Genomic DNA, 20,592 nt, shown 5'->3' with positions numbered 1-20,592 from the left:
CTTTCAGCCTTAGTGCTTAACCTCTTTCGTCCCTGCAGTAGAGGGATAGAGATGAATGCACGTAATCATAGAGATGATAAACCTTTGCAGTCTGTCAGTGAAATGTGGTTGATTTCTAGAGTAGCAGGGAAAGGGTATGTTCTGGAAAGGATGCTCTGTACGTCACTGACAGAAGGTAGCTAGTGCTGCAGCCATGAGAGTTGGCTCATGGTGGGGGAAGCACTTCACACAGCTGGGCTACACAGGAGATGATTGTCCCATGATACCAATGTAGAGACACTTCTCCTGCTGGAGAACCTGACTTGTGAAAATAGAGTAGGAAAATAGAATAGATTCGTGTATTTTAAAGCCAGAGAGGACCATGCACCTAGGCAAGCCCCTGTTCATTCAGATTATACCTTTTTCCTCAGGGATTTCTGCATCAAACCCATTCTTGTAGTTCCTATAAAGAGTGGCTTTTAAAAGACTACTTCAGTGTTGATTCTACAACTTGGGGAAAAATGGTCCATGGAAAGAAATGATTTTATTTAAAAAGGAATCCATGCGCTGGGGGGAGGAATCAAAGCGTGGCTCACCTTGTTTCCCAGCTTTGCAGATCCCGATGAGCTGGCCAAGGCAGTGTGTACGGGGAAGCAGAAGGGACAATCAGGGAGGGAAAAATTGGGTTTGTCACTCCAGATTGCTAGAACATGATCAGAATTGGTCTGCTGCAGCTTTGCTTACCTGCTGTCTGAACCAGGAACATCTCCACAGCCACTCAAGGAACTTCAGGTAAATCCTGAATTTCCTAAGAAAGGAGTAAGCGAAGGCAGTGAAATGTATTAGCAGAGAGATGTGGAAGTAACAAAGGGGACTGTAGCCTAGCAACAGGTCTCAGAAATGGATGAAACTGGAGCATGAATACAGCTTAAAAAGTAGCTTCAAGCTATTCCATCATCCCACTGCAATGTGAGGTCTGAAACAAATCTTTACATTTGTGTCTTTTAAGTGATTGATTTAACCAGCTGAACCTAAATGCTATAGTTTGAGCATCAACATCCACCATTATTAGTCTTTTATTGATAGTAGAGTTGGTGTTAGCAATGCTTGGCAGCCCCTGCTCAAGTTAGCAGGAGGGAGTCACGGACAGCAATTCTAAATTGATATGTATGTGTGTGTATGTGTGGGTGTATGTATATATATACACACACACACTCATATGCATATATATTTTTTACAGGCAATAGTAATTCACCATTTCGAAGGCAGAAACATCCCAAGAGATCGAGCCCAGCCTCCCTCAGCTGTGGGCAAGCATCTAGTGCAGTGCCATTTAGAAAACAGAAGTTTGGTTTAGAACTGAGCAGGAACCTTCTTGGTGTTTCTTCCCTTGTTGGAGGTCACACCTCTGACTATGGAAAACTTCTACACAAAGCCAGAAATGCTCAATTGATCTGTCATAAACCTTTGAGTTGTAATGTTGAAGTCTGTTTGTAGCTGGTTAATGTGGTAGTACCAACCCTCTGCCTACAATGGTGTAGTTTCTATGATGTGCCATGAATTTGGACATACACTGTTTGTATATACATATATGAAAATATATGCATAGTTACAAATCTGGAGAGGGAGTACAGGTACACCCCTGTGCTCTTCATTCATCAGGTGGTGTCCTATAGTAAACTACAACACACGTGTGTCTGCAGTAATGCGGACTCTGCATAATAAAGTGGGATGAATAGAGTTCAATTCAGTTGCCGAAACAGGCACCTCATGTTGTTTGGGGACCCCAACTGCTGCGCCAGGAGGTCACAGGTCCTCATGGCTCCTGTGTCCCAACTGCCGGCACACCCCGTGGTGTCTGGAATGGCACTGGGGGTGGCAGCGCAGCCCGTGCTGCTTGCCCTGCTGTACACTGCAGTTTGTGTGCAGTGTATTAGTGGCCTAATCCACACGGGAAGTATTTGCATCCAAACCATAGCAAAGCACCTTGTTGTATAAAGCATGTTACCAGGAGTGGGTGTTGTGGTGCAAAAAAAGGGCTGTGGATTTTCAGAAGTGGTAAATATCAGCTGGGGAGCTCTGGCTGTCCTCTCCATGTGCCCAATCTGGTGTTCATTCCACCTCCACAGCTTTGTTTGTGTGTTCTGTTCCAGGGGATGGAGATCATCACTGGAGAGGCAAGAGAAGGGAATTACTTCAGGATGCATATCAACAAGTACAGCATGGTCGATGGCATCACCTGCTTTTCAAAGGAACCCTTCCCTGTCTCCAACTACATCTGCTTGTATGGCCAGCATGAGCGTCTTCTCAACGATCTCTGCTATCGCTGGAATCAAGGGCAGATTACGGACCTTTACAGGTGAGAGAAACCCAACATTGTCCATCACATCCACATTCTGGCAGAATTGTAGGTTTAGTTTATTATGGTTTCTGCCTGTTTTCTCTGAAAGCAACAAATAGGTTTTTAATAATATTTTCTACTATTTGGCAAGATTCTCAGTGGCAGTGAAGCCCTGGAGACCTTCCTGCAAAGCACTGTGTGACTGAGATCTGCTGAGAGAAGGAGCAGTGGTTTTCTCAACCATCCTTCATCTGAAAGAGCATCTCAGCATCTTGATAACTTTTGCTTAGAATATTCAGTAGGCATAACTCATTAAGCTGAACCTGACCAATCCTCTTTTACAGGAGATTCATAGTCAGAAGTCACTTTTAAAAGGGGGTGTTTTCATCACTTTGAATCAAATTTGTGAATTAGATTTTAAATCACTCATGATGACAGTCACATTCACAAGGTGCCTGAGTATCTGGTGATAAATCCAACCCTGAAGTTTATCCTCTAGACAGCGTTCTCTACGTAAGGGAGTTTTTTAAGTGAATTCTACAGCTGGAGGCTGTGTCAGGACTCTATTTAGTGGAGGTTCCCCATCCACCTTGCAGGACTTGCATCCCACCATGGCACAGGTCCTGCAGTGTTCTGAGGTGCTCCCCTCTGCCCACTGTGCCCACGCCAGCGCAGCAGTCAGAGGCCTCGGTGTTCCAAGGCAGCTCTGCAGGAGGTAGGAGGGACTGCAGAGCCTGGCTATTCCTGGCAAGATTTATGTGCCACCTCCTCTGAGATGATTCTTCATTGCTTTTGGAAATGCAAACTTCATTAAGGAGGTTATTACAGAGAGAAGCACAATCTATCTGAGAAACACAATCTACCACATCTTTAATCTGCTGCTGCTTCTCCAGAATTTCATAGCTTAAAAAAATGACCTGGCCTAAAAACTCAGACTTGGTTTGTTCCTTTTGCCTCAGTGAAAACAAGTGCTTTGGAAGTCAAACTTGGCTAAAACAAACACAAAACCCCAACCCAGCCTTGAGTTTCATTCATGGGGTAGAATGCTTTGAGCATGTAATTGAAACGGGAGGTAAAGAAGAACTTGCTGATACATCCTATTTTGATTTTCATTCTAAAACATCCCTCACAAGTGGTCGTTTGGGAACCTGCATTGTCACAGATGGAGAAGTGAAATACCACATGACCTAGGCTGGTTCAGAGACAGAAAGCCAAGCACAGGAGCAAATGGTGGATTTTTGTCATGATGAAGAGCTGATGATGGTGCCCTAAAAATCTCCACCTCTGATTCTGTTGTTTTGTAACTGATGTGAAGAAAGACATAAATGGTAGCAGAATTTCCACCTTAAACAATGTTATTTAGGTAACAGTTTGTACAAGTTTGCTGTAAAGGATGTGCTGTGCTTCAAAAGAAACTGAATCATAATAGCGATCTGCTAGTTCGAAAACTCTGTAGGAATGAAGCACCTGATCTCTTGAGACAGGGACTGAAGAGCCCCTGGCTTCTGTACCCTCCTCTAGCTTCTGCCCTTCTGCAGGTCCAGTGTCACAGAGCTCCACAGAACATGGGTGCAGCGCTGCGCACTGCTCAGACAGGGAAGTGCGTGTGTCTGCTGGAGGCAGAGGAGGGGGCACCCAGCCAAGCCCCTCGGTTAACAGCAGAGGGATGGTTTGTGAGCCGTGTTTTGGGAACAGCGGTGTCAGCTGCATTGCTAAAGGTGGCCTCCCTGGAAAGGACTCGGGGCTTCACCGGGACTGGACATGCTGCTCTCACAATGCTTGTGGTGTGTTGGGCAGTTCTGTGCTCTCTCCTTATTGTTTCGTCTTCCCATCTTGTACTGAAAGACAGGATAAATGAAAGAGAGAAGTTTGAGATGAGCTCTGAGGCAGAAGCTCTTCCCTGTGAGGGTGCTGAGGCGCTGGCACAGACTTTTCCCAGAGAAGCTGTGGCTGCCCCATCCCTGGCAGTGTTCAAGGCCAGGTTGGACACAGGGGCTTGGAGCAACCTGCTCTAGTGGAAGGTGTCCCTGCCCGTGGCAGGGGGTTGGAACTGGATGAGCTTTAAGGTCCCTTCAATCCAAACCAGGCTGGGATTCTGTGATAAGCCCAAACCTCAAGTATGAGGTTTAAGAGTTTCTTGGACAAAAATGTCTCTTCACAAATTTCACTTCAGGAGACCTTTGTACACCTCTGCTGAGTGTGGAATTTGTGAATTACTGCTGCTACAGGGATTGATCTTGATTTCTAGACAATGTTGGGTTTGTTTTACAAGAGAGGAGCAGCACAGCAATTGTCAAGTTCACATAAACCGTGTATCGTCAATAAGTGTGAAGTAGAAACTGAGGGAGGATGACACAACTGTATGAGATACAGGCTAAGAAGACAGATAATTTTCCTGCCTTGTCACAGCTGATGCTGATCAGCTAATGCATCCTGAGCACTGGAAGAAACTCAATATTCAGGTTGTGGTGAGGTATCATCAGTCTTTTCCATGGCGTGACAATATGCAAACACAACTGTGGCCCAAGCTTTCCTATCAGCCACAAATGCTGCCAGACACTTAACACCACTGTTTGCCCAGATATGCTCGCAGTGCCAGCTGTTCTATGTACTAGCAAGTTTCACCCCAGCATGAACATCTCAAAGAATAAATCATCTTGCTTTGGGACCTCTGCCTGCACCACAGGTAGCAGGATTTGCCTGACCTCAACAAAACCAGCATTAGTTCCCTTTCCCACTGTTGGGTGTGTAGCCCAGCCCAGGGTCTTGGTGCAGCTCCACTTCTCTGCACCCTTCATAGCAGCGCCCACAGGTCTGGAAGAGGTGAGACATTAACTTCTGAATGGACAGCTTATTTCTACAGGAGAGGAACTCAGGATGCATTGGCCCCCTTTGCTCTCACGATCGTGATAGGATCCCCAAGCACTGCACAAGCTGATTACAAGAAAGGTCAAGTTCTAAACTCCCCATAGGTTTTACAAAGCTCATGGACATGAAGATCCTGGTGCTGACTGTTAACAGGAGTTGTCAGGGCAGTCAGTGCGGAGAGATCGAGAGGTGCAGCTCTGCCCTCAGCTCCTGCAACACCGCTCGTGTGAGCTGTTCCCTGTGCTCAGGGTGCCTGGTCAGGGATCTCACAGGCACCGTGCCCTGCACATCTGCATGGCCTGGCCAAGATCCCTGGTGTGCCACAGAGGGACACCCTCATCAGTCCTCAGCACATCTCCTGAGCTCCTCTTAATTAGTGCTGATGGGCTAATTTTGGACCTGTCTTTTACAGCCTTTAGATGTGGATGTTGTTTGGGATCTTTTGCCTCATTATTTATTTTCTCTCACCTCTCATTAGCCTGTGGCAAAATTCCTGAATTACAGTTGCCAGGTTTTTCTTATCTGGTTATTTTATTGCCTCCAGCCCTGTTTTTCATCTTCTTTATGCCTTATCTTTAGATAGGTTTGGTCCTTCTTGCTGTTTGGTCATTTGAATGAAATCACAGATGCTGCTCTGCAGCAATTAGGATTCGCTGTTCTTTAATCCTTGTTTGCTTGTTTCTTCCAGTGCTTGCACACGCATGCACACACACGCACGTGTGTTTCCATTCAGATCAGTCCTGGTATGTCTGTTACAAATATCTGTACTAAAAGGAGGATAGATTCTCCAGGTAGTTCAACAGGCAGGAGGCAGAACAACCCACTGCAGTGAAGGACAGCCCTTTGCAGGCAGCCAAGGCAGGGGGAGAGGACTAGTAAGAAAGGGAAGAGACAGTGGAGGAAGCAAACTGCCTGTCATCCCCATGCAGCAGTCCTGGCACAGAGAGACCAGCACAGGAAATTGCTTCTTTCAGGAGGAGGTAGAGCAGTGGAAGAAGTCTGGCAATATAGCATAGTCTCATAATATATAATGTCATATCATATATACTGTGCATACACATCCACATAATGCAATGTTATATACAAGGTAGGTATGTATGTATATGTCCAATATACAACAATACACAGTGTTAAAACCTGACCATGAGAAGACTGTCTATTAGAAAACCATATAATTGCCAAGTGTTTTAGCATCTCTTGTGAGATGAAAATTGTCTTGAGGCTTTGATGTAGGTAAAAAGTGGTGTCTGGACATCTTTTGGCAAGGAAAACGAGAATGCATTAGTTGATTTCTTTGTGTAGAGATGTGATAGAGAAGCAGAACTGTTTTGGGTGGTGTTCACATGGGCTGTAATGATCTCACATGACTGCGCGAATGCAAAGCTGATGTTAGGATTGAATTTCTCCCTTTGACTTTGGAAAAACTCGTTCTAAACCAGTGCACATTCCTCTTGCATCCACTGGCAGTACCTTCTAGTGAGATGTGAAGTGCCCTTAGTGAGAAGGTAGGCAGTGGGAATGTTGTGGATTGCTGGGTAAGCTTATAAACCTGCCCCCCCTCCTCTGGGCCTGTGTTCTGGGGGCTTCCTGTGCGGCAGGAAAGTGCAGGTCTAATCTCTTGCTCTGCATTCAGGTTTCCCAGCGTGGCTCCTCGTCCCAGGAACGGGCTCAGCTGCCACCCGGGAGCTCATTTATTCCTGTGTAACATGCAAATTGCCTCCTGACTAACGAGAGGCTGCGCCGAGCGGTGCGTTTCCTCCCTGATTTGCGTCGGGTGTCGGAGCTGGACGTTAACCCCACGGAGCCGGATTTCCTGACCATAATGTGCCAGTGCCAGCTTCAAATTAGCATTAACAACAGGCTCCAGGTTCAGGCAGCTCAACAAGTAACTGACCCCTTCCGCTGCTGCGCCTGGAACAGGGGCTGGTGGTAATGATGAGAGAAATAACATTTCCTTTTGTGCGAGACACCTTCCACTGATTTCGGTGGGAGTTCAGAGTGATTAAAACCTGCAGGACTTGACGCACAACCAAGTAGAAGATTGGAGCCACATCTCTTACCCCTGCCTTCCTACAGGTGTGTTTGGGGAGGGAGCAGGCAGGGGAGGAATTCACTCAGCCCCCAGGGCTGCAAGACCAAGTCTGATGCCCCTGGCACACCATTACTGGTTATGAGTATTCAGACTGCTGCCCTTTAACACTTGAAGTTCATAAATTTACCAACCTATTAAGCAGTAGCTGAAAAGCCAACAGAGAATCATCGTTCTGTATCACCACAGGCACCTGGCTGCATGGTGCACCAGCACACTCGAGGTATGAGCTTTTAGTAGGTTTGATGCTCCTCCTCCACATTAACAGTATTTTCACAGCTCGCTGAAAGCCTCAAAAGCTTTTGAATGAAACTCCTTTTCCAGCGAAACAATGCTTTGAGCTCTCCTGGTTAAACCAGCAACACTGCATCTGATGGAACTGAAGAGTTTGGGAGTTTCTTTTCCCTCCTCCTTTAGCAGACAGGTACTATGGGCATTTTTAAAGGAGGTCTTGGAGCAACTCTACAGCTGCACAGAGAATAAATGCTCGGGATGCCTGGCTGTGATCCCGGTGGCAGAGGTATTGATGTGATAACAGCAGATATTCGTCTTTTGCAGAAGTAATTGCCTGTTGTTAAGCTTCTGCAGCCACATTTGGGCCTGTTCTCACAGGTGTTGGGTGTTGCAGCTTCATTCAGAGCAGCCTCTGAGCTCACTGTGGGCTCTCTTCATTCCTTAGTGGAACAGGAATTCAAGAGCCAATGTTTCTGTTGCCACCCATGCAAACAACAGCGGAGGAAACAGGCTGTTAAGCCAGAAGATGACCACATCCAGTCAGACAGCTGCCTCTGGCTGCACCACAGTGGGATGCACTCCGTCCCTCTGACTGGTTTATGGGATGGCAAGGTCTGTGGGCAATGAGATCTGAGGGCCTCAGGCAGGCAGTATTTACTGATCAAGGAAAGTCTCATCCTCACTTGCCACTGTGCTACAGGAGAAAGGCACCATTGCCATCAGCAATGGGCACCCTTCCATCTGCCTCATGCCACCATGTTGGTGTAGTCGCTCTGTCCAGGCCTGCAGCCATCACGTTCTGCAGTTGTCCTGTGTCAGGGCAGGCAAAACCACAGGAACCAAAGACACTGTATCCTGAAGCTGGGTATTTTGCATACAAACCTTTTAGGTTACCTGGAAGTTTAACAGCATTACTCCCTAGATTTGGAACCCACTTCAGGAAGAAGTTTCTGCATTTTTTATTCATTTCCCATAAGTTTGCATCTCAAAAAGACTCATCTGGAATTTGAGCACCCGAGAGTGAGGCTCCTTCTGACAGGGAAGACTTCTCTTAAAGGAGGAACAAAGCAAATTCCAGTAGGTTCCATATGAAGTGTCCCCTGTAGCACACTCCTTCCTGTCCCTCAGAGGTCTCTCTGCTTGATTGGAAGCCTTTGGATTCTTCCCATTGCCATGGCAGCAGAGATTTGTTCCTGGTCATTGGCGCTCCATAGTGCTTCACAGAGGAGGAGCGTCCCCAGCCAGTTACACCCTGTGTGCTCCATAGTGCTTCACAGAGGAGGAGTGTCCCCAGCCAGTTACACCCCGTGTGCTCCCCCGAGGTGAAGGCAGTTGCCAAGTCATGGAACATGTCCACGGAGCGATGGAATCTCCCTCTGCTGCATCTTAAGTACCAACTGGATCATTAGAGGGGTCTCCTGACACCTGGCAACCAAATGGATGCTCACTGACATCATGCCTTTAATGTAAGGTAGAAGTGCTTCATGTAGGCTTCATTTGGCATTAATGAAAACCAAATCTACTAATGTAACGTGTGGAAATCTGACCCACCAGTTTCCAAAATACTCAAGTAGCTTATTTATCAAATTAGGTGTGAGTGGTGCTTTACTTGGAATTTTGTAATGCTGTATTAATGGACCTGTTTCCAGTCCTGACCCCCAGAAGATTCTGGTTGCATCACATTGGTGTGGCAAACACTGCTGACGAGGCAGAGGAGTACCACTGTTGTCTGGCAGCAGAGGCAGTGTCCCTGCGGGAATGGCACAGTTTGGGCTGGCAGTGAGGAAGTGTCCTGCCAGAGGCAACATCATCTGCCACTCAGGGTCTGAAATGTGCTGCTCAGCCAACCCCTCTACGAGTTTCTTCTCGTTCCTACTCACCAAGTTTCCTCTCGTGTGCTGCTGAAGTTAGTGGGATGCTCTATGTTGAGCACTTCTGGCATCTAACAGTGTGTGGAGCATGCTGACAGGCTAGCGCATGGTGTAGCAGTCAGAGAGTTCTGAATAACACATAACACAGGGTGCCAAGCGCTCTCCTTATAGTGTGTTTATGTCTAGTTCTTACCAGAAGTGTGCTTTCAGCCATCTGTACTCACTACCCCTCAGTTTGCATCCCGCAGCCCGTGGTGCACACCCCTGGGTGCTCAGATATTGCTCTGTGTGTGCAGGCTTCCCAGTGAAGGGCTGAGGGGGTGACGGGTCAGTCCCCTCCGGGAGTCCACACAGGCAGCTGCACTGTGAAGGGGGAACCTCACAGACACACGCATTCGAGCTGAGCTCACGTTTTTAATAATTTGGTTTCCAGCACTTTAAGGACTTGTCTGCCCATGGACCAGGTCTCTACCCAGCGTGGTGGTCTCGGGGAGCACCACGAGGAGCAGATGGTTATCACACAATAGCAGAGCCACTTGCAGCAGGATGTGAGTGTGCTCTGAGTGCCTCATCTCCACTGCAAGCGCTGGGGGTCTCCGGGCCTGGGGTGTGCATGTCCACCACGCTGCAAAGGTCACTCTCGGGCCTGGTGATGAGGGGCAGGGCCGCAGGGAGAAGCCCCCCTTGGCAGACATCAACCAGAGGTTCTTTGGCAAGTGGGACTTGGGGGGTGGCTTGTGGCTCTGGCAGTACCTTTGCGTGGGACAGGGGATTCTGCTGAAATGAGGGAAAGGAATTTCCTTCCCAGTGCTGGAATAGCAGATGGGACTCGGTGCTCGCATATGAAGGGAATGAGCAAGTTTGGCATGTTGTCTGCTAGAAGATGTAATTTAGGTCTCTTAGAAGATGTGTCTGCAGGCTGGCCAGAGGCTCAGCACCCAGGGAAATGAGGGATGCTCTACACGGAGTAGTGCAGCTTCACCAGTAACAGGTACCACCAATACATGACAGGACACAAGGCTGCCAGGCATGCAACAGGAGCGTGTCACTTGTGCTGGAACAGGAGCGTCGCTTGTGCTCACGTTACATTTTTCATATGAGCTGTACAAGCTGAACATTCTGAGTGGTATGAACAACATTTGCTTATTTTAAATTAATCATTTACATCTTTCCTACGTGAGTTCAATTCACACATTACAGTTCTGTTACATCAGGCTAAAAGTGATTTATTAAGCAGTGTCATTTAATGAGAGTTTAAGCAGAAAGCACCACACCGGACTGTATTGACACAACTCTAATAACATCTCACAATAGAACAAAGAAGAAAAAGAAGAATATTTGATAGTTTAATTGCTTTAAAAGGGGAAGGTAAAGATACAAATTTATTACTTACAGCCTGGGTAATCAGAGGTTATTTAAACATGAAATGCATGTCACATTTAAACATGAATGCTGCATAGAAAAGCTGTTGTTAAGCCAGCCATTCAGAAATGGAGCGGGATTGTTCATTAAGAGAAACACTCGGATGTCTGCTGGCTGGAATTTGCCAGCTCCCACCCCATTAGCACGCTGTGATCACTTAGGGACTCCACCTAAGGCTTTTGTTCATCGTGCAGGCGGTGAGACTTCTTTTCTGCAGGGATGAAAGGAAGCAGAAGGGAAATGTGGCAGGTACGAGCGCGGCTGAGGGGCTTTGCTGCTCAGTGCGCTTTGTGGCCTCATTAGAGGGAAATCTGTGTGCTTTTCATGAGGAGGCAGACAGGATGAGGGAAGAGGAGCACGGGAAGGGATATCTGGTAGCTCTTTCGCTAGCAGAATTAGATGCTGACCCGAGGTGCACTGGCAGAGCTGTACTTCCAGAGCCAGGCAGTACAAATGGCAGGACCCTTAGACGGCTTTAGATTTCTCTACAGCACTGCAGTTTTAAGGAGCTGGTAACTTGCTAATGAAGAGCTGGGTTACTAAGAAACCCCACGTCCCAATCAGCAGGTGAAGGCTGCTCAGCTGTGCCGGCCACACTCGCTTGCAGCAGGACCTTGCTGATTCACACTGATAATGATGCAAACCATTGCAAGTGACTGGCCTCAGAATCCATAAACCAGGGACTGAAGCACTCATAGCTCTGCACACAGCCTGTTTGCTGGTTTGGTGCGTCACACTTAATTTCCTTTTAATTGTTTTTTCATAATGCATTGCATTGAAGTAGAACTGTGTTAAAAAATGCAATAAACCTCATTTCAGGGTCAGCCCTAATTTCCTATAGAAAGAGCCGAGAGCGATGTTTTTACATCAGTTTTAAAGAGCACAGAGTTCAGAGAGTTTAAAGAGCAGTTCAGTGAGAACCAGCCGCACAATAACTGCTCCTATCTCATCAAGTATCTAAACGTTGCCAAATTCCAGTGCTGAAATAACAGAGGATATCTCTGGAGGACACTTGGGATAGGACATGGCTGCAGCATCCCAACGTGGAGCAAGTACTGCTCAGATCTGCTTCCCGATGGTGCCTCCAGGTAACGGCACACCTTTCATACTTGCAGCTACAGAAGAAGGGGTTTGTAAACCCCAGGCTTCAAACCAGTCATCTTCCGAAGAGAACACACTGCGGGGCTGGTCGTAGTTCTGTTGGAAGCACAGGCTTCCCTTCTGTGACTGACCCACCAACGCGTACAAAGGAAACGCCAGCCTGCAACATAGAGAACACAATCATTATTGTGTAGATCTGCCCAGTGAAGTAAATCACAGGCTCGGTGCCCGTAAGACTATTGATTTCACTAATCACTGAGTCCTGTCTGAGCAGCAGCAGAGTCCTGACTAGCGAGTTCAGCAGCGGTGAGCAGGCTGCCCGGCCCAGCGGATGAGTGGAGCCCCAGAGCAGGGAGCGCTCCAGCCCTGCCGGGCTCAGCACGTGCCGCTGGTTCAGCAGTGGCAGGTGAGTTTTAAGACATGGCAAACCAGGGAACACTTTATGTTCTTTGAGACCAATGCTTCGGGTGGTGCTTTGTGGCCTTTGCGCAGATTATCTTGTTTTTTACCTACGAAAACAAGCTGCCTTTCAGAATTGCTGCTCAGATGATAAGTTAGCAGGAAATGCTCAATAGTTTTACTTATATTGCCTTTAAATTTACACTTTATGATTCCTATGCAAGGTGTATCTGGAAATCATAAAATCCCAGACTGGTTTGTGTTGGAAGGGACCTTAAAGCTCATCCAGCTCCAACCCCCTGCCCCGGGCAGGGACACCTTCCACTAGAGCAGGTTGCTCCAAGCCCCTGTGTCCAACCTGGCCTTGAACACTGCCAGGGATGGGGCAGCCACAGCTTCTCTGGGAAAAGTCTGTGCCAGCGCCTCAGCACCCTCACAGGGAAGAGCTTCTGCCTCAGAGCTCATCTCAATCTCCCCTCTGGCAGGTTAAAGCCATTCCCCTTGGCCTGTCCCTACAGGCCCTGGTGAAGAGTCCCTTTCCAGCATCCTTGTAGGTCCCCTTCAGATACTGGAAGGCTGCTATGGATCTGTAAATACATAGCAGCCTTTACATGTATGTATAAAATACTCTGTATCTTTTACTGGAATCACAATATCTTTGCAATTAAGAGTCTTAAAAACATCTATATATTGTCCCCAAAACAAACCATCTTCCCCTTTCCTGGCAAGACAGGACATTTCCTCTAACGTGCACTTGTGCTGCAGAAAAGGCTTTTGCTCATCTGCAGACTGCGAGAGTGACTGCCTGTATTGCATCCCTAAGCGGCACTTCCCTCTCACCACTCCTGGGAGGTGCAATTCCCTGCTCTCCATAGGCACTCCTGGCATAACTGCACTTGAGCTCGTGTTCCCTGAGCAGCTGCTTCAGTTTCAGTGTTTGTCCCAGTTCGGTTCCTGGTGTTTGGAACAGCAGCAGCTTCCTTCTTACTGCTGAGGCAGTGGCAGACCAAGGAGGAACGTGGCACCCTGCAGCACAGCCCTCTGGCACATGGGAGCCTTTTCCATCACAGGCCCAAAGCACCAGTGGGAAACTGCTTCCATAAACCACTGAAGTCATTCAGGTTTAAGGACCCTAAATGTGCAAAGGAACAACTTTGAATGTTCTGGATCTGAATGTCCAAGAACTGATAGAGGCTCTTCCAAATGGAGCTGACACAGCCTGGAGATTGGCATTTCCAGTATTACATTTCTTCTTCAAGAAAAAAGAAATTCAAACCCAGACAAATGGGCATCCAGCTTGATAATTCACCGTGTTGTGCCAAGGGTGGGAAGCTGCAGGGAGAAAGGGGACTCTGCACTACTTACAGATCAACAGGAGATTAAGTTTATCAATGGCCCTGCCTCATGTTGTGCACTAAAACGCTGTGTGTGCTCTGCATGTGCCTGGTGCTGGATGATGGAGGAACCAGCTCTGACCAGTCCCACCGTGTGTAGTGGGCCGTGGGGCAGGTCACTGGTGACTTGAGGCTGCTTCATGAAGCAATGAACAGGATTCAAGAGATCTGTGTTCGTGATTATTTGGAGACCTTTAACAAGAGCTGCAGTGGGTCCAAACTACTTCATGGATGGTCTGAGTTTCTGAATGGAGTTGTTCCCTGTGAGTCTATTTGTGTTGGTGAGAGTGGGGATAGCAGGGCTGCGAGGAGTGGGGTTTGGTTTTGTTGTCGTTTCCATACTTTGAGTAGCTAAAGAACACGGGCAGGCACAGCATCCTCACAGCCAGCTCCCTGCAGAGGGGTTTTCCCAAGCACCATCCCAAGGGATGGGTGCTGCCAAGGGCTGTGGTTTCAATTCCCTCACCTGGACCCTGTGCTGGCGCGTAGGGCTCAGCTCCACGAGCTCACCCGCAGGCAAGGAATGCTGCACCAGTTCAAGGAGCTACATTCCCAGTTCAGGCTGTGCTCATGGCCCAGCCATGCAGCACCAGTGACCAACGTGTCATCAGGCTCACGGAAGCAGCAACAAAAGGAATGGAAGCAATTAAAAACATATTACAGTCCTCATATCGAAAACAAAACCACTGTTTTCCAGGCTGCAATAATGAGATTTACTTTTGCATTAAGAGGAACGAGAAAGTCAAACCTCTTTTAAGAATTGGTTTCTGGTTGGTGCTGTTTCTGCCGTGTTGGACACATCCCAATCCCTGCTCTTTGCTTCTCTTTCCACTAGTGTTTCTTTCATTTTGGGAGAGGATTTCAGCTGAGGTTTTCCAAGAAAAGTACCCAATATAAAACACATAAAGACAAAAGCAACAGTGCTCCTCAGAAGCCCATCTTTAGTAGCATAAGTGGAAATCATTTGTGTCTTGCTTTCCTTCACGTTCAGTCAGGTTAAAGCCATTCCCGCTTGTCCTGTCCCTACAGGCCCTTGTCGGCCCTTTTAGGCACTGGCATCCAGACAGCTCACAGATGGAAGGCCACGTGCATGCTTACTCCAGTTTTGCTTGTAGTAGAGGCTGACTGTCCCTTCTATTTAATGCTGTATCTCTTGAACAGGGAGAGATCCCACGTCTTTTCTACAGGGCTGAGTATTTTCCTTCTCCTTCCCTTTCATCTAATGTAGGCTGCACATCACAAATGATGCAGAACAGACTTTAAACGCTGTTTGTCAATGGAAAGCGAGCCCAGCTTCCTAGCAACAAAAAGGATGTGGCTGATTGTCCTCGGGAGGAGACCGTTTCCCCCCTCTGGTTCCAGACGCCTTCCCCACGGCCCCTGTTGTGGCCGGTGGGATTCCAGCTGGGAAGTGACCACGCTGGGACCCGCGAAGCTCTGGCCAACACCGTCCATGGTCTTGTGCATATTTAACCTGATCCTCAGCAGGTTGTGAAAGACTTGGTGTGCAAACACATGGCAGACAGCCTCGGAGCCCCGGCTGGTGGCACGCCAGGCCTCATCCCTGCACTGGAGAGCATTGTCCTGTCGAGCCTCCTGCGGCGTGCCCCGAGGGACTGCTGCTGAAACCCACAGTGAGCCTCGGAAAGGCAACGCCTTGGTTTGGCTTCAGATGGGCTTTCTCATGACGGAGCTTCCCTGTAGCTGCCGTATGTAGGTCCCCAGAGCCACCACGTGCCCCATAGAAAGGGGATTCTAACACAAGAGGTAAATGGACAAAAACACAGAGCCTGCAAAGAAAGTGAGTTGTTGCTGTGGAGCCTATCTTCAAATTGTCCCCGGCGGTTACATTTCTGCAGGGGAAGGGAAGTAAAGGAGACCTGGGAGTCAGTGCTGCTCACTGGCAGCTCCTCAGCACCCATCTAGAAAATGCCAACAAGACATTCTGCATGCCTCCAAAAGGGGCATTTTATGTGCATTGAACACTGCAAACTGGGTGACACATGTCAGGTTTTGAGCTCCAAATCTGAGTATTGCAGGAATGGTTAAAACTGCAGTTATGGTCTGAGCAGGCAGCAGCAGGAATGTGCAGCATCCCTCAAACATTTTATAACCACTTCATGTAGCATCTCAGTGAGGCAGGTGAGCTTCACCAAGGCTGGGAGATGTGCAGCAGTCAGGACATGAAATCACCTTCCCAGGGTTAGAATTGAAAATAAGATGCCAGCTTGAAGACAAAATGTTTGGCTTTTCAGCAGGGCATATCAGTAAAAATAGTCTTTAATTATCTTAATGCATTCTTGTGTAACACCCCCCTTCTCCCTGCTTTGCTCTCTAGTACCAATGTTGAGTTAAAGGTTTGTGTTGGGTGGGGTTTCCTCTGAAATTGAAGGGGGTTTAAATATTTGGGGAATATGCTGTTCTTCCCCTAGCTCTCTGCACATGTTCTGGGTGTATAATAATTAAAGACTTAGAACTGAGCTCATCTTTTCCAGCATTTCATATCCAAATGAATAGTGTCAGTCATGGTAATGCGCTACCAGAGACTGCCAGGATGGGAGCACCCCCATGGCAAGAACATGGTACCTCATAGAATCACAGTGTGGTTTGGGTTGAAGGGAGCTTAAAGCTCATCCAGCTCCAACCCCCTGCCACGGGCAGGGACACCTTCCACTAGAGCAGGTTGCTCCAAGCCCCTGTGTCCAACCTGGCCTTGAACACTGCCAGGGATGGGGCAGCCACAGCTTCTCTGGGAAAAGTCTGTGCCAGCGCCTCAGCACCCTCACAGGGAAGAGCTTCTGCCTCAGAGCTCATCTCAATCTCCCCTCTGGCAGGTTAAAGCCATTCCCCTTGGCCTGTCCCTCCAGGCCCTTGTCCAAAGCCCCTCTCCAGGTTTCCTGGAGCCCCTTTAGGCACTGGAGCTGCTCTAAGGTCTCCCCTTCAGGAGCCTTCTCTTCTCCAGGCTGCCCCAGCCCAGCTCTCTCAGCCTGGCTCCAGAGCAGAGCTGCTCCAGCCCTCGCAGCAGCTCCGGGGCCTCCTCTGGCCTCGCTCCAGCAGCTCCACATCCCTCTTGTGCTGTTGCCCCAGAGTTGGACACAGGACTGCAGGGGCGGTCTCCCCAGAGCGCAGCAGAGGTGGAGAGTCCCCTCCTTTGACCTGCTGCTCACGCTCTGTATTAGTGCCAGTAAGTGTTCATGCTGTGAGAACATCCACCCGGGAGCCGGACACTGCTCAAGCCCCGGGGAGGCCGCTGGGGCAGCGGGTAGTGCAGAGACCCGCAGGTGAAGGGGAGCAGTGGAGTGGGGAAGAGCTTCTATGGGATAATGATGTCGCAGAAGCAGGACGGTTCCGCAGGAGCGCAGAGCATCATTACCAGTGCGGGGCATGCGGGAGCGCTGCTGCTTTGTTCAGAGCGGGGGGATCCTGCCGCTGGGCAGCAATGAACATCTCATCTGCACCCAGGAGCCTGCACGTGAGTTTCTGCAGACAGGAACAGCAGAATTATTAAACATGTGGCACCTTTTGCTTTATCCCAGCGTTCATTCAGGACCAGGCAGCTGAATGGGGCGACAGCATCCACATGCTCCCGGCAGCGGCACCAGCACACTGCTGCCGGCCCAAAGAGAGCACGTTGGCTGCAGCCACCCCCTACACAAGCTCCTGCAGGACCCTGCTGACAGCTCTCAGTCCTTCCGGGGTGAAGATGGTGCACCCCGACTCCAGAGGGCGTTAACAACAGTACAGACAGAGCATCTCCCTGCAGCTGCAAAACTTCTTCATCCGAGAGGAGAGAGCAGTAACCCCAGTCCATAGCTCACTGCCTCCGGTCACATCCACAGCCTGGGGCTCCACGTCGAGCCGTGTCCTCTCCATCCCTTCCCTGCCTTCTCACAGGAGGGTGCTGCCATGAATGAAAAAGTTACAAGAGCTTCCTCCTAGAATAGGTTCAATTTAGCTCAGTACTAGTGCAAAGAACATATTGCAGCACTGCGGTGGCCTGTTTTTCTGGCCTTTATTAATCCAGAAACCTTAATGATGAACAACATTTGTGTCATTGTCTACACAAATTTAATTTGTTTATGCAGCAGTTCAGTTAATCCTGCAATCTGCTTTTCTCAAATGAGGACAGATAATGGAGACACCGTTCTTTACAGGTCTTCAGGCTTTTAAATTCTGATAAAATCAGGATTCTTCACTGGGTCTTGCCACAGCTCTGAATTAAGCCACTTTAAATGTAATTACTGAAGCTGGCTGTACATCAGGAACATCCATTAAAAGAATTGATTGACCATGCTGTTACAGGAGGCATTTTATGAACAAACGATCATGATGGGTCCAGAACTGTAATTTATAAAGGCAAAAAAGCAGGTAAATACTTTATTAGTGGTTAATGAGAGGTTCACAAGATAACTAAATTTCTTCTTTTTTAACCAGGTTCTTCAGGGAGCCTTGGTCCATGGCCATCTATCACGATCAGTTTATCGACCTCAAGGAGGAACTGCGCCAAGCCCTCATGTCGGAGCAGGTAAGGCAAGTGGCGGGCAGGCACGTTCATCAGCTGGATAATTTGTCAGTGCTGTTCACTTCGGTTTCTGCTCTGTCTCTCTCCTCAAGCCCCACGTTTCTGTTCAGCTATTTCCCTGGGCATCCCGAGCGGGTCCCGCACCCCCGGTGCTCACCATGCATGGCCCGTGCTCCTGCTGTTACCTGGGTGCATTTGCAGTTTGCCAGTAGAACTTGAAGTCGATTTGTTTTCCTTCCCGGCATTTCTGCATTCCCTGTGCAGTTCAGTACAACCACTCAGCAGAACCGGGGGTCACTTGTCCTGTTTCCCCCTGTTGTTACTAACATTTCCTGGTACGAATGCACTACAGCCCACCCCGAACCTGTCCCAGCTGAGCCCAGGAGAAGCAGATTTTTCAACAAGGAATGGCTTTTTGTAGCCAAGAGTGAAAGCAACTGGCTTTTTTCAGTGATAAGTGGATTTCCTGAGTGAGGATGACATGAAAATGTTTGCTAAAGCTCTGCCTGTAGTACCGCAGGCAGGGGCATAGTGTCTGAGCACCGCAGCCTTGCCTGCTCCAAACCCAAAGCCAGCCGTGCTCACAAATCGCTGCCCCACCAACAGCATTCCCAGCCCTGAGGAATTCCTGCCTGACCTCAAACGTGATTTGGTACTTGAGCCCACTGCTCAGGACCAGTTGCCCCCCTCCTCCTGCTGCCGGTGCTCTCAGTTAACGTGGTGCAGTTCCTGCAGCGGCAGCTCCTGGAGTCTTTAACAGTGCAGAAACCAAGGGAAATCAACTGTAAACGCAGGCAGGTGACAAAGGGACGGGGCATAGGCTGTGCCCACCCATTTCCATCACCCAAACTGGCATGTGTCACAGCCATGGCCATGCAGATGCTCATCCCCTGCCTCATGTTCTATAAACACAGGTGACGGTGTCTGCATCTGAATGCAAACAGATTTTTGTATTTTATTTGGCTTTTCTTCACTGTGATTTCACCCATATTTGCTAAATGTCACATTTATGTTTTCCTTGGGTGTTCCTTGTAGGCATGTTGCCAAATACAGTCGGTACCGTGCACTTAATGGAATATACCTTCAGTGCCTTGGGGCTGGCTGTATTTGTACATAGAATCACAGAATCCCAGCCTGGTTTGTGTTGGAAGGGAGCTTAAAGCTCCTCCAGCTCCAACCCCCTGCCACGGGCAGGGACACCTTCCACTAGAGCAGGTTGCTTCAAGCCCTGTCCAGTCTGGTTCCTGTCACTCACATCCCAGCCCACTTCAGCCTGTAGTTAAACCAGTGATGAAACATCAAAACAAGGGGAAATGCACCTTTGCAAAGGATGTTTGAGTGCAAGTATAGAGGAGTCAGACGCTGCTGGCGACACTTCCCCACAGGAGCTGGGAATGTCTCATGCATTTAGGGGTAATATTGATGGTGGTATTTGAGGGTGCTGAGGCGCTGGCACAGACTTTTCCCAGAGAAGCTGTGGCTGCCCCATCCCTGGCAGTGCTCAAGGCCAGGTTGGACGGGGCCCGCCGGAGCCCCGGAGCGCCCGGTGCCGCCGGGACGAGCCTCAGCCCGCGCCCCCCGGCGCCCCGGGCCCGGTGCTGACCTGCCGCTGTGCCCTGCAGGTGCCCGAGCCGCTGCCGGAGGACGCCGCGGAGCGCAGCCCCTGCCCGATGCCGCTGCGGGGACCCGTCCTGCGCTTCCTGCGCCGCCACCGCCGCAGCCTGCCCATGTACTACCCGGCCGCGGCCCCGCCGAGCGCAGGTGAGGCGGCAGCGACCGGCCCGGCGGGCGCCGACTCCCCGGCTCCGTAACAGGGAGCGGGGGGCATGGGCTGCGGCCCCGACGGGGGATACGGGACACCTCGGTGTGAGCCCCGGGCGGGGGGTGTCTCGGTGTGAGCCAGGGGTACGGGGTGTCTCGGTGTGCGGGGTTGGGGGGTCTCGAACCGCGGTCGCCGGGGCTGGGGGTTGGAGGGTCCGTGGTCTCGGTGCGAGCCCCGCGGGGGGGCGGCGCGTGCCCGGCGGCCCGCAGCTGTATGCTAATGGAGCGCCGCCCCGCCCCGCCGCACGCCTGTCCCACCGGGCGGGCGGGGGGAGCGGCCACACACACCCCGCACACCCCCGCCGCGGCCTCGCGCGCTGACGGGGCGCCCCCCCCCCCGCCCCTTTGTGCGCCCGCCGCGCGGCTCGCGCAGCTTTATGCTAATGAGGCGCACAAAGGCGGTGCGCGGGGCCCGGGGGGGGGGGGCCCGCCGCTAGCTCGCGTGCCGCCCGCGTGCCCCGCCGCCCCACACAAAGCGGGGGGGCTGCCCGCACGCGCCCCCGGAGCCGGCCGGCTGCGCGCGGCAGGGGGCGCTCACCCCCCCCTCCGCC

At 50.0% G+C, this 20,592-nt stretch overlaps 1 protein-coding gene across 4 annotated transcripts in view; it reads left to right on the top strand.

Moving 5' to 3' along the window:
* Nucleotides 1-20,592, top strand: part of CFAP61 (cilia and flagella associated protein 61) — a 106,723-nt gene that overhangs the window by 80,573 nt on the left and 5,558 nt on the right. For 3 of the 4 annotated variants that reach the window (XM_030489171.1, XM_030489172.1, XM_030489175.1), the window contains 3 exons: nucleotides 2,133-2,338; nucleotides 18,133-18,223; nucleotides 19,843-20,081. In XM_030489171.1, the coding sequence (XP_030345031.1) occupies nucleotides 2,133-2,338; nucleotides 18,133-18,223; nucleotides 19,843-20,031 (486 nt within the window). In that variant the 3' untranslated portion in view covers nucleotides 20,032-20,081. Of the gene's footprint in view, nucleotides 1-2,132; nucleotides 2,339-18,132; nucleotides 18,224-19,842; nucleotides 20,082-20,592 lie in introns of those variants that run through there. The other variant, XM_030489173.1, reaches the window with a different exon arrangement.

This window comes from Strigops habroptila, chromosome 6 (assembly GCF_004027225.2).
Source record: "Strigops habroptila isolate Jane chromosome 6, bStrHab1.2.pri, whole genome shotgun sequence".
Taxonomy (NCBI): domain Eukaryota; kingdom Metazoa; phylum Chordata; class Aves; order Psittaciformes; family Psittacidae; genus Strigops; species Strigops habroptila.
Note: the sequence above shows the minus strand (reverse complement) of the source record. Positions and strands in the feature narration are given on the sequence as shown.